This window comes from Symphodus melops, assembly GCF_947650265.1.
Source record: "Symphodus melops genome assembly, chromosome: 15".
NCBI lineage: Eukaryota > Metazoa > Chordata > Actinopteri > Labriformes > Labridae > Symphodus > Symphodus melops.
The window spans coordinates 12,701,766-12,714,779 of NC_136705.1; the positions used below are offsets into that span (position 1 = coordinate 12,701,766).

Below are 13,014 nucleotides of genomic sequence, written 5' to 3' on the forward strand. Positions count from 1 at the left end.
CTACGTGTCCCAGGAAGTTTTTTATTTTTTATTTTTTTTATTTCATTAATTTTTTTGAGACGAACAAATACTGTAAGAGGAAGTCAGGTAACGGACAAGTCAACCAGTTCAAAGAGTTCACAGAATATTTGCGTCGCATTTTAGTTGTGTATCTGATAACTGGAGCTTACCTTGATGGTGAAACTCATCATACTGTGAGGGAACAGAAAAGGACGAGAAGGACAAACTTTGAACCAGTGATAAGAGAAGTTTTAAATATCAACTTTTCATGATGCGAGTGGTGTGTGAGGAGAAACGATCGGCCAGATAGTTGTTAACGTCAGTTGGCTCCGTGTAAACGCACGAAAGGCAAAGATGGCTTTATTTTCACCATTCATAGACTGTCATTGAGGTTGTCTTGTTGAGTATCTAGATCACAGCTTCCGTCCCACCTTACCGCACACACATTCAATCCCAAACCAAGCCACCCTGCGTCTCCCCCCCCCCCCCTCAGCCAAAGCCAATTTGCAAAGGCGTGAGTGTGGGTAATGCTACTGCTGTTTCCATGACAAGCTAAAGCCAGCGCTTACACCGCATTATACCCCTGTGTTACACGTTAGGCGAGCGTGCGGGCGGGTGGGCACACTGCACATTGGCACAGTCGCTCGTTTGTCTGCCTCCTCCTCCAAACTGTTTATTCATGATTTTATTTTCATTGAATGGTTTTTTTTTAAAAATATTATTTCAATTTCAAAGCCTTTTTTTTTGTGTCCTCGCCTGTGTTATTTCTCTGCTTTGCATGGTTATGCCTTTGGAGCAGAATAGGCCTTGGAAGCAAAACAGTACTGGAAAAGGGAACCGCTTTTTCCCTGATTTTTGCATTTTACATCTCAGTAGCCAACTGCTGCAAGGCCCGCTGTCTTGGCCTGCCGGTTCACTGCAAGATGGGAAGTGTATTTTTCTTCGGAGCGAATCACTTGCAACCCCCAAACACTATCATAATGAATGTATTTACATATTCTCCTGCTTTTGTCTTATTGCACATTGCCTTAGCATAAACATTAGTGGAAAAAAAAACCCACCATGGAACATACAGTCCTATTTCATCTGACACGGTGGCAAAGCATCTGGATGCCTTGCTCAACGAAGCTGTCATTTCTATGTTTAACCTCCCTGTGAGCTATCGGCTGTAAAGGGTTATTATTCCTCAACACAAAATAAAGCCTGACTTAACATAACGGTGTCTACATGCGCACGTGCGTACGCCACACACGCCATCTCTCACGGCTCTCTCAGTGCGATTACAACAGTAATGCGATATTTCCTTTGTATGTTAATGTGTGTTATTTTTCACGCTACATTCACTCTCCCCCTCCTGTTCCAGCCTTTTGTACCCCCCCCCCCCTCCTTCCCCTCCATCATTCCCTATTGTTCCATCCACTCCACATTCCATTTACATAATTGAACTTTTGATTGGACTTTGCTCCCTCCCCTCCGCTCTTGTGCCGGCGACATTTGAAATCCGAAGCATAATTTCATGGTTTAGATGACGCCGGGCGATCATTCCTCTTTCTTCTCCGCTCCGTCTTTTCCTAATGTGAAGACGTCGGACATAGAAAGCCGAGATTAAACAAATTGCTTGTTTTGATTGAAGGTGCAATTAAATAATTGAGAACGTTGGTGGTTCAGCCAATCAGATGAGCGCTTTCAGAAGCAGGCTGGACTGGCCACTTAAGTGCATTAACCTTTATCCTCTTAAATGTGAACAGGTATTAATGTTCCTCAAGTGTGTGTGTGTTTGACTGACTGACTGTCTAAGTGTTTGCCTGAACTAAATGCTTCCATCGCACAATGTTTTTCAGAGAATAGAAATATATGTGCATGTACAGTAAACTGTATACTGTAGACCTTTTTGTCATTTGAAGTGACTGTGTGTTTGCGTGCTTTGCAATATGTGTGTAGGTGTGTGCACATAGTCATTTTTTTTTTCTTCTTCTTCTTCTTTTTTTTCTTCTTTTTTTTCGCCGTAGGCTCCTTGAGCGGATTACAAGTTTTAAAGAGTATGAGATTCAACACCTCCTCAAATCTGACACTCTCTGACACTGCTTTGAAGCCATGAAAGTAAGATTGGAAAGACACGGAAGCTCTTTTCTCTCCACAGAGTTGTGGGTTTATGTCATTGGGTCGAGGCCAGTTAAGTTTCCATTGAAGCGTTTTGCCCCAGAGGGAGAGACAAAGCTGCCACTTAAGGCATTTCACTTGTATCTTTTTTATGACTCTGAAAGGCCGATAGCAGTAATGGCGTCTGTACTCTTAAGTAATGAGTGGTGCGTAAAGCTTTCACTTTGTTTACTGTTGCCCTTCATGATAAAGACACGAGCGCCTTTCTCTCAGATATTTACCACTTTTTCAACGTCTGTCAAGAGGTACTACTGAGTTATTGACATTGAATTTACAAAAACAGTACGGGAAGATTTAAATGCATTTCATCAACTTTTCGGGATGAGAATAATTTGAGGCCTTGCCTGCCACTTGTGTCCAACAAGTTAAGATGCAATTTTTGTATAATGATTCCATATTTAAGCCAGGGATGCAAATCCTTCGTAGAATTATTATCACTTCACATCTTTCCCCGAGCTCATCCACGCCATGGGAAAGGATTTTTGCAGAGACATTAAGGTAGTTACAGTGAGTGTTCGCCGACATGCTCTAAAAGGTTGTATTGTCCCTAAAAAACAGCAGTTTACAGCTCACTATTAAACTTCATATAGACCTGTGACAATTTAGTAATTCATCATATCCTAGTTTTTCAGCTCTACTGATACGTCTCGAATCACATCCCGCCTTTTCAAAAACACATTACTGACAAACACGAAAACATAAAAATCCTCCTCCTGACACCAACAGGATCCTGCTCTCTTCCATTCCCAGGTTTTTTTCCTATCTTGCCATTCAGGCATTGTAGTAAGCTTAACCCCCTTCTTTCTCTCTCACATCCTTTTCCCTTCTTCCATTTTCCCCCCCCCCCTTTTCTTTGCCCCGTCGGATGTATGTTGTTGACACTGAGGCATCAGGAATAATGGAATCTCTTGTCGGTGGCTTGTATTTTTAGCCCAGGCTGTTAGCCCTGTGTATAATAGTAGCCGAGGAGGAGGACGAGGGGAGGTTGTGTGCCACAGATAGTAATGAAGGTTGCATTTTCATTTTTTATTTTTTTTTTTAATATGGAATGTTTGTAGTCCGAGGCAATGCTTCCCGCTAATCCCCCCCTCGAGCTGAGCAAGCTACATGGCTGTGTCAGCGTAACAGACACACATCTCGTAACATTCACACATACAGATAAAAGACAAACACACACATTACACATACATGTGCACACCTTCCTTAAGGCGACACAGCCGACTGTTTGATAAGTCAGGGTGCATTTCTGCTCCTCATGAAAATGTTCACTCCCCCCCCAGTATTTGTGTCTTAAGGAAATGCAGCCCAGTTTCTGTAACGGCAGATTTGCCATTTGTTCAATATACGTGATGGATGTCGAAGCTGCAGAGTGTAGATGCATTTGTAAACCTTTTATCTGGTGGTGGAACCGTCTCGGACACAGATTGAGCAACTTTCATCAGTTTTGGTTGCGATGAACGGACGGTCCTCGCTTGTCATGCGCTGCTGTCGTTGGGTGAAGCTCATATTGCTTCGAATCCGGTTTATCAGGAGAGATGAAGAGAATTATTAACACAGGTTTTATTTTCCTTTTTTCCCTTTCGCAGAGGCCTGCTAGCCCACTACAATTTTATTATTTGACGATTAAGTACTCAGGGTCAAGTTTGATTATCATAGTCGCAATGAAAGGTGTGTTTTACACGTTTGTTTTTCATGAGTTGTGTGCAAGTTTATGAGAAAATTAGCCTAACGCTCTGTGTGTCCCACATGCTTAATATGACTTTTTCCCACCCAATCTGTGACACAGGTGTGTATTTGTGTGTGTGTGTGTGTGTGTGTGTGTGTGTGTGTGTGTGTGTGTGTGCTCTCCGCTGGCGAGGGTGCAGGGTCTGCGGCACTGGAGTGTGCTGTGCGTCTAATTGCTTTAATAGCACCTGGTCTCTAATCCAAGGTAATTAGGGCGCTCAAATTAGACAGCTACTTTCAACCCTCACTTGAAGAAGCAGAAAAGGAAGGCCTGGAGGAAGACCACTCCACACTGGAACTCTACTAACTAACACACACACACACACACACACACACATTCACTTTTAAAGACACACTAACATGCTGCCAAAAGCAGAAGATGACAGAAGGAGTGGAGAAACAAGTTTAGTTTAGTTGGTTAAGAAGAATGTATTTTTATGATAAAATGTTTTTTGATCTTTTTCTTCTAGTCTGGCTTAACGTGTCACTTCAGATTTTTCTCAAAATGTCATTGATTTATGTGATTGGGACTCGACTAAGTTCTTTGTTTCTACGGACTTCTCTTCTTCTTCTCGTACGGTAATTGCACCAAGGTTCTAATCGTTATTGACTTCCTCACTCTTTATCGCTCCGTCTCTTCTTCTTTTGTTTTCCTTCCCATTTGTTTGAGTGGCACGCAGGCATCGTCGAGGCCGCCTAAAACGTGTCTGGAGAAGCTGCAGGGAAAGGTTAAGGCCCTCTTTTAAAGCCGGAAATGTCAAGTGTCCGCCCCTAAGGCTCCTGCTACCGCTTTCCCCCTGTACTGAGACTGCTGTAGGGGCAGCTGCATTTTACACACACACACACACACACACACACACACACACACACACACACACACACACACACACACACACACACACACACACACACACACACACACACACACACACACACACACACACACACACACATTCTTGCACAAAGGTTAGGAGTTGCTATTAGAAATGGCCTGCAGTCTCTTTCGTCTGATTCGGCCCTTGTGGCATCTCAGCAGGCTCCAGGCTTCACGGTCACAGGTTAAACCACAACAATAGAAGAGCAAGAGACATCCAGGTGCTTAGAGAACACAGCCCAATGACGAATTTTGCCTCAACCTCTTTTGTTCATGCTTGTTGACATTACCCTCTCACTTTTTGAGTGTTGTAATGTCTGTCAACAGCAAAGACAAAGAAATATCTTATTTGGTGGCACACAGAAGAATCCAAGGTATTACATTTGATCCTATAGTCTTCAAAACTAGGTTTAGTTAGAGAAATGTCACTCTGCACTTCGAGGTCTCAGCACCTGTCTGTATTTTTTTTTTATTTCAAATAAAACATCTTCATTCAGGAAGAATTTCCTCGTTGGTTCTTCTTCAGGTTTAAACATGCAGCAAGTCAGCAAACAAAAAGCACTCAGGAATACTGCTTCCGGAATTGGTAGTGACAAATTTGTCTTGACCTGCATCAGTTCTGTTGCTCTCCTGTGCATGCAGTAGCAGAGAGTCAACAACAGAGGGGGTCGGTCGGCCACCACAAGCCTTGTCCCGATTGCCTGAGAATCAGTCACACTGTATCGAGCTGTGTTTTTCTCCAGGCCTTTTACTGCTCGTCTTTCAAAAAAACTGGATGAACATGTCAGTGTGGTCAACATCAGGTTGTGAAAATGTCCTCATTCACCAGTAAAGGTTAAGCAAAGGTTTGCCCTGTCAAAACTTGACGCGCGTCGACATCAGACATCAAAGCTTTGAGAAGAGGTGTCAAGGTTGAAATTTGCATATGGCTGCTGCAGACTGGGCTCCTTTTGTTTTTAGACGGCAAACGATTCAAACGAGTGTTGACGGAACAGCTCAACCAAAGGGCCTGACATCAGATGTAAGGTCACATGACCTCGACAGAATGTCTTGAACCCGGGTCAGTAAAGCAGATTTCGTAACGTTCTAAAAAAAAATATTGATCATGCAAATCAAGCACAATTTTCTACAGATTATTTTATAGAAAAGCCTTTAAAAGTTCCAGTTGAGCGTGATGCAGTGCTGCTTCAATATTTACTAACAGAGGACTGTCTTATTCGTTATATGGTAATGTCCTGTGATGGCATATGATTGTTATATGCTCTTGGATGTTAAACACATTTCATAGTCTTCTTGATCACTTGCCTCTAATGAAGTTAATCAAATCTCAGTGACGTTTTTGCCGTTTCTCTCCAAAGTGATCTGAAAGAATTAGCCCATATCTATCGCAGCATAACCAGATTAGTGAATAGCCGGCTGAATAATCAGAGTAGCATTGGTTCTGCTGGCTGTCAAGAGGAGGACCAGTGTCTCCACGCCACCAAGGATTTGTGGGATTTTGAGTCTGGGAGAAGAAAGGCCTCCTAATGGTGAAAGCTTTCAAGCCAGATAAGACTTCAAAGGCGGAGCTAATTAATAAGATGTTTACATTATCCACGGTCATACGCTGCTTTTGTACATGACCCTTCATTATGCTGCGTGTGCGAGTACGTGCACGTGTGGGCTCATTGTGTGTTAGCAAAGCAAGCTAATTGGTACGGAGGAGGTTTCCAAGTAAAACATTTCATTTCGAGGTATATAATAAAAGTAGCTTTTGATGTAAAGTAAAGGGGATGACGATAGGTAATCTCATAAAGCCATTCATTTTATGTCATTTATTTAACCTTTCTTCAACCTGGAAAAAAACTTGAGTTTCTCTTTTCCTCGTTTTCAAGAATGTCCAGACACGAATCGATCAGTATTAACAAGTCCTTCAAACGTAAATCATTTTTTCATCGTTCTCCTATTTTCCATGATGCTCTTTTCCTCCTCCCAGCTCTGAGTCACGCTTTCTATTAAGGTGCTGGTAATAGGTGTTATAACTTTATCCTCCTCCTCCTCCTCTCCTCCTGCAGCCGAGCCCGGTCCCCAGCCCAGTTCTGGGAGGGAAGCCCAACGCCAGCCAGTCTCTGTTGGCCTGGTGCCGCGAGGTCACCAAGAACTACCGCGGGGTGAAGATCACCAACTTCACCACCTCCTGGAGGAACGGCCTGGCCTTCTGTGCCCTGCTGCACCACTTCAGACCTGAAACAATGTATGAAACACACTTACTTTGTCCATTTCAGTATTAGGGTTAAAATTAAGAGAAGCACGTCTAATTGGATTATAGAACTGTGTATTTTTCTGCTGTGCATATATTTTTAAACATCATTTTTCAACACTTTTATGAATGCACTCTGCTGTGTTTGGTATTTCATTTTTGTCCTCACCCTCAACATATAGAAAACCTGCAGCCCAATCAAGAGAGCTCCCATGAAGATAATTTATCAGAGCTGCGCTTTGCTGTGTGTGCACATGTCTGTATGTTTGTGCGTGTGTGTGTTTATTCTGCACTCCAGTGTGATATTTTTTTTTTCATATTTTCCACTCTATTAGTTCTGTTGATTGCACTGCTTTGAAATTGCATGTTACAGTTCTAATGCCTTTACATGTGATGCATATTTAAACACAACTCTTTCTCCACTATCTCTCTCTCTCTCTCTCTCTCTCTCTCTCCCTCCCTCCCTCCCTCTCCCAACTGCTCTTGCAGAGACTACAAGTCGCTCAATCCTCAGGATATTAAAGAAAACAACAAAAAGGTAAGAGGCAGCCACCGCTGGGCCCCTCACACCACTTAGCTCCCTCCCATCCAGCTCTCCATTTGGCCTAATGTAGAGTTCTGCCATTAGTCCTTCCACATAGTGTGTGTGTGTGTGTGTGTGTGTGTGTGTGTGTGTGTTGAGACGAGCGTGCTGGAAACACACATGAAGGCAGAGAGTTGCATCTGCACACAATAGCATTAATGCACTACAGCCAGCATTTTACAAAGTGTCCATCGCACACTTCCCTGGCTGTGTCGTGTTGATGCTGACATTTGTACCCGTAACTTAACTTAGTCACCTGTCCGAGGTGAGATCGTAACATACTGTAACTAAGAAGCTGGGACTCCAAAAGTCTGAATAATATCACAGGAGTTCTGCTGGAGTGTTTGCCTCGCTCACGTCGTCGTTGTGAGGTCGGGAGTGGTTGTTGTTGTTGTTGTTGTTATGGCTGTCAGCTTCGAGATTTAAAGGCGATGCAATGAAGCTCGGAAAGGACCACCATCGATAAGCCACAGCAGTGTCTTCTGGTATGTACAGTGATGGGAAAACGCGACTCCACTGCTCCACTTTTATGGCTCATTTCACACAAACAAAGATTGACAGCTCATTGACGAGTTAAAATATAATCCACAATGTAAACTCAAACATTTTACTGTTCCCTTTTGGCTGCTTTAATTTTCTCTCAATCCAAACCAAGTTCCTTTTCCTTTTTCAGACAGAAATGAATAATCCATCAATAATCTATACTTTATCTATACTCTTTGTAGTCATGTTTGATGAGTTACAACAGCCCCCTACACATGCGGGCAGGTGTTACATGTTGGGTCTCAATCAAATGTGTTACTGGTCAAAGTTACCTGTGGCATCTAAAAGCAATAAAAAAACCCAAGCTGTTTTATTTTCCCGTTCTCCCGTAATGACTATAATCCATGTGGGAGGAGTAGGACAGTCTTTGGTTTCATTTCCCTCCAATCCTACCAAATTACAACCAACATATGCACTCGATCCGGAAGCTAAACAGAAATACCTATTCACACCTTATTTCCCCTTTTGCCCTGTCCCGTCATATCTGCTCCATCGCTGTTGGAGGTGAACATTCGCACACATCCCTATTTTCCCTCCAGCTCTCGGCTTTCACATTTACCTTTTCTGTGCACAAATACACACTGCTGATTCCCTTTCAATCTTTTACTACACACTCTCTCTCTCTCACACACACACACACACACACACACACACACACACACTCATACACACTGTCCCCTGTCCCCTCCTTGGCCTGAGGGCTACACAGAACGATATGCGTCGGGTTCCTGCAGCTTGATTTCCTCTTCTCATACACACTCTGGCTCAGCGATAACCTCTGGTGGCCCTGTTAGGCATGAATGCTACCCTGTTGACAATAACCACAGTGGAGGCAGAGACCTAATCCCATATCTGCTAACTGCCCCGCTCCCCCCTCCAGGTGCTCAAGTAGCCCTGAAGAAATTGGTTAGATATAAGAAATATGGGAATATGCCGTAGAAGGTGATACCTGGTGAATAGTTGCTGCACTGTTGCGGTGTGCTGCAACCACCTTCTCTGTAAAGATCTACAGCAGCTCCTGATGTACATTTGGCCAAGCGAGTTGAGCCTTTGCAGAGCACAGGGTAGACACAGATGGATATCAGCTAACAGTGCTCATGTCTTCAACAATATAAACATTAAGAATGTGCCTTAACAGAAGGAAAAAACGAATAGTGTAGAATCCGATTTTTTCTTTTTGTATAAAATATCATCAGATCTGACAATGTGCCGAGGGACATTTTTTAATGTTTGTGCAAAAGAGTCTTGGTACTACACGTAAAAACGGAGGTTTAATGTATGCACAGCTCGTCAACAAACCTGAGAATAAACCGATTTACAAGCAAATGTGTTAATTAAGCCGGCTTCGTGACGAGAACACTGTGGGTCGTACTTCATACCTGATGTTTTTGCTCACAGTTGTTACAGAACAGGTTAAATCTGTAATTGTAACTTTTAATAAATTTGATTTAGACTGTGCAATTTCACTTTGTCACATGTCTAAGAACAGACATCTGCACATTCCCTGGCCTACTCGACACATTTCTGGGCCTCTGAACAGGTGATTCGACGGTCGACGATGATGCAGCATTTGATGAATTCCATAAACAGACGTCTCCAAAGGAGTGCAGATAATACTGTTACAGAGAGCGAAACTCCTCCCACGCTCCATCGCCATGTCACAAGTTTGGAGTTGTACTGTAAACAATAAACCAGATCTGAAAAACTCCTGGCAACACCAAAAGCAAAAAAAAATAAAAAATTGGTCACTTCAAGAATGACTCGGTTATGACTCAGAGTTATTAACCTGATATAATTTACAAAGCTGTTGATTTTTGTTTAACTTCAGTCCCGAGTGTTTGTTTTCACATGGACAAAGTCGTGAAAATATACAGCCTTCATTGATGAGCAGCCACAATTCAGATAAAACATTTAAAAAAAATCATTTCCCACAATTCCCCACCAGAGATAAGCACTACATTTAAATATGGTCAGTTTATAAAGTGAAACATTTACACTGACTGATAGATCAGATTCATGAACCAAAAAAAAAACAAAGACCCAGCACTTTATTGATAAGTGTTAAGTACTCCAAGGTTAACATGAGTTTGACATTGACAGTGGCCTGTTCCAGGCCGTCCGTTCAAGGCCTGACATTTAGTCTCATTTAGTCTCTGTGACGTCTCGCCTACACTGTGAATGTCACAGAGACGTAATGGGGGGGGGGGGGGGATTGAAGTGATCCCACCTCTGTTCCACCTTCCTCGGTAGTAGTAGGGGCAAGATGGGATCAGCAGGGCCAGCTGGGGGGAGAGCAGCGCTGTTTGTTTGTTTGTGTGTGTGTGTGTATGTGGAGCTCCCGCTTCCGCTACACCGTAATAACCAATATTTAGATGAACGTACGAAGAGGAAATGACGATGAAGCTTCGTCACAGTATGGTTGAGAAATAAGTTTCATACTGAAACGGGCTTGTGTGTGCGTCCTAATATTAGTTCTTAGATTAATTACCATGTGGAGCAACACTAATATCTGCATTTCTAATTAATGCTATATTAAGGCTTTCAAACTTAAATAACTCCTGATATTTCCTGGGGCGAGCTGTAAGTTGTGTGTGAACGCAAAAGGCCAAACTTTAAACCAGAGTTTCCCTTGCCAGTATTTATTAAGCAGTGACAAATTAATCACTTAATCAAGTGAGCTGATTGAAGACAACGCAGCAGGATCTTCTCCCGAGGCCAGTCAGGAGTGACGTTTCTATTCCGTGACTGCTGCTCGCTGCACGGAGCGTCTGCAGGCCAACACTGTGATCTCCGTGCACGCGATGACACGGCTGCATCACCGTTGTCCGTTTGCCTGTTTGTTTTTCTCTCCGCTCCCCTTTTGTTGAGGTTGTGATTCTGCCAAACCACACCGAGCACTGATATAAAGGTAAATATTTATAATTGTGTTGCTGACTTTGTTGCTTCGTCCGCTACTTCCACGTCTTTTTTTCACGGTACGTCTTACCTCAGGAGCCGCCCCTCCGTCTGACAGGGACAGTCTCCTGCTGTGAGGAGCATATGTGAACAGACTGTATATGTGTGAACAGCTTATATTAGATATGACGTCAGTGAGAGACGTGCTTAGTACATGAATTATTGTTGGTGTTGAATGTGACTGTGATTGTCAAAGCTCCGTGGGTTCAGGGGAAAGGAAGGAGAGTTGATTTATTTGTGCGGCCTCATGTCACCGGGATGTTTTTTTTTGTTTGTTGTTTTTAACTGGAGAAGAGAGAGCTCACAATATTAGCTGTGAGGAAACAGAAAGCACTCAGACGGGCTCGGCTTGGGCGGCAAAGTGCATCAGGTTGAAGACCCCGTAGAACAAACAAAAGAATGAAGAACAGAAAACGGCAAAGAAATAAATAAAATATCTTAATAGGAAAATCAAAACGTGTGAAGCACAGAATAGACCGAGGTGATATGAAAAAAGTAGGACGTGTTATTCACCCACAATGATGTGGAGAGCTGCTTCAAAAGTAGTTATTAGAATGTATAGAATCTATTGAATGGACAGCAGCAATGGAAATGTGTAAGACAGACAACCATCTCTGCTTTTCATGGCTCGTTGATAGATATGCCCCCCCGCCTCCTTTCACAGTCTATCTGTGAAGAGTGATTGCAATGAGCTCAGACTGAGCTGAATTATGACAGATAAGGACAATCAATACCAGAGCGTTGTTAGGAAGAAAAAAAAGCAGAGAAGTGAATATTTAGAACATTTAAAACCTTTGACATGATCCATTATTAATGGATTTGTGTGTCTGTGTAAAACTGTGGATCATCATGTTTATTTGTCTGGTTAAGGCGTGTGTAGTTGGACCACAAGCTCCTGCGTGTGCGTGTGTGTGTGTGTGTGTGTGTGTGTGTGTGTGTGTGTGTGTGTGTGTGTGTGTGTGTGTGTGTGTGTGTGTGTGTGTGTGTGTGTGTGTGTGTGTGTGTGTGTGTGTGTGTGTGTGTGTGTGTGTGTGTGTGTGTGTGTGTGTGTGTGTGTGTGTGTGTGTGTGTCTGTAGAAGTATAATGAGGCCAAGGAGAAGTCATTTGTCATGCCATCTGATAGTAAAGCACCAGGGCCAAAGCTCCCTGAGCACAACCGTAAGGGGTGGGGCCGAGGGGAAGGGGTGTTGATGATTGACAACGATAGATAGCTGTCAGTCACTGAGAAGGAGTTGAAGGGGGAGGGAGGGGGGGGGGGGGCTGCAGCGGCCCGGGGCAAGCCACGTTGACATTTAGTCCGGACCAAAAGCTTTTGTCACTCAGATGATGGAAATGAGAAAACTAGACCTGTGATGCTGGTATTGCACACAAATTGATTCAAAGGCCAAAGTAAATTAATTTAGATGTATGTTAGCCAACATCTTGTATAGCTGCATTTTATGTCCTTGCTTTGGGCTAAGCAGAACAACAGTCCTTAATACACAAAACAATCGGATGAATCCCGGTACGGAATGTTCTGGACTTTCTCATGTCGTACGACAGTTTATAAGTTAAGAGGTTTGAAGGCCTTGAGTTTTTCTTTAGGATAATAAGCGGAGTTTTTTTTATGCACCTGCTGACTCGACAGGACACCTCCCCCCCATTGCTAATGGTTAGCTTGTCACTTTGAAACAGCTCGTCCTCTGCCGCCAAACCATTCAAATAATTGGAGAATATATTCAGCAAAGGGTGGAGGTCAGATATGAACCCATGGCCTCTGTAACACGGCCTTCTACATGGGCACATGACACCATAACAGCGAGGCTTTACAAGGCCCCTATTTTCAAATGAATTTTGAAATGAGCATCAGGATTTTGATATTACTTCAATAAATTGAGAAATGGAATTAGTGACCATTAATAAAATGCAAACCTTCCTCTCCTTAGAGATTGAGA

The 13,014-nt window shown here is 43.1% G+C and overlaps 1 protein-coding gene across 4 annotated transcripts in view; it reads left to right on the forward strand.

The window, feature by feature from the left end:
- ehbp1 (EH domain binding protein 1) overlaps nt 1-13,014 on the forward strand; it is a 132,269-nt gene that overhangs the window by 51,030 nt on the left and 68,225 nt on the right. For all 4 annotated transcript variants that reach the window (XM_079362463.1, XM_079362464.1, XM_079362466.1 and 1 more), the window contains 2 exons: nt 6,814-6,992; nt 7,488-7,536. In XM_079362463.1, coding sequence (XP_079218589.1) covers nt 6,814-6,992; nt 7,488-7,536 — 228 coding nt within the window. The remainder of the gene's footprint in view (nt 1-6,813; nt 6,993-7,487; nt 7,537-13,014) is intronic.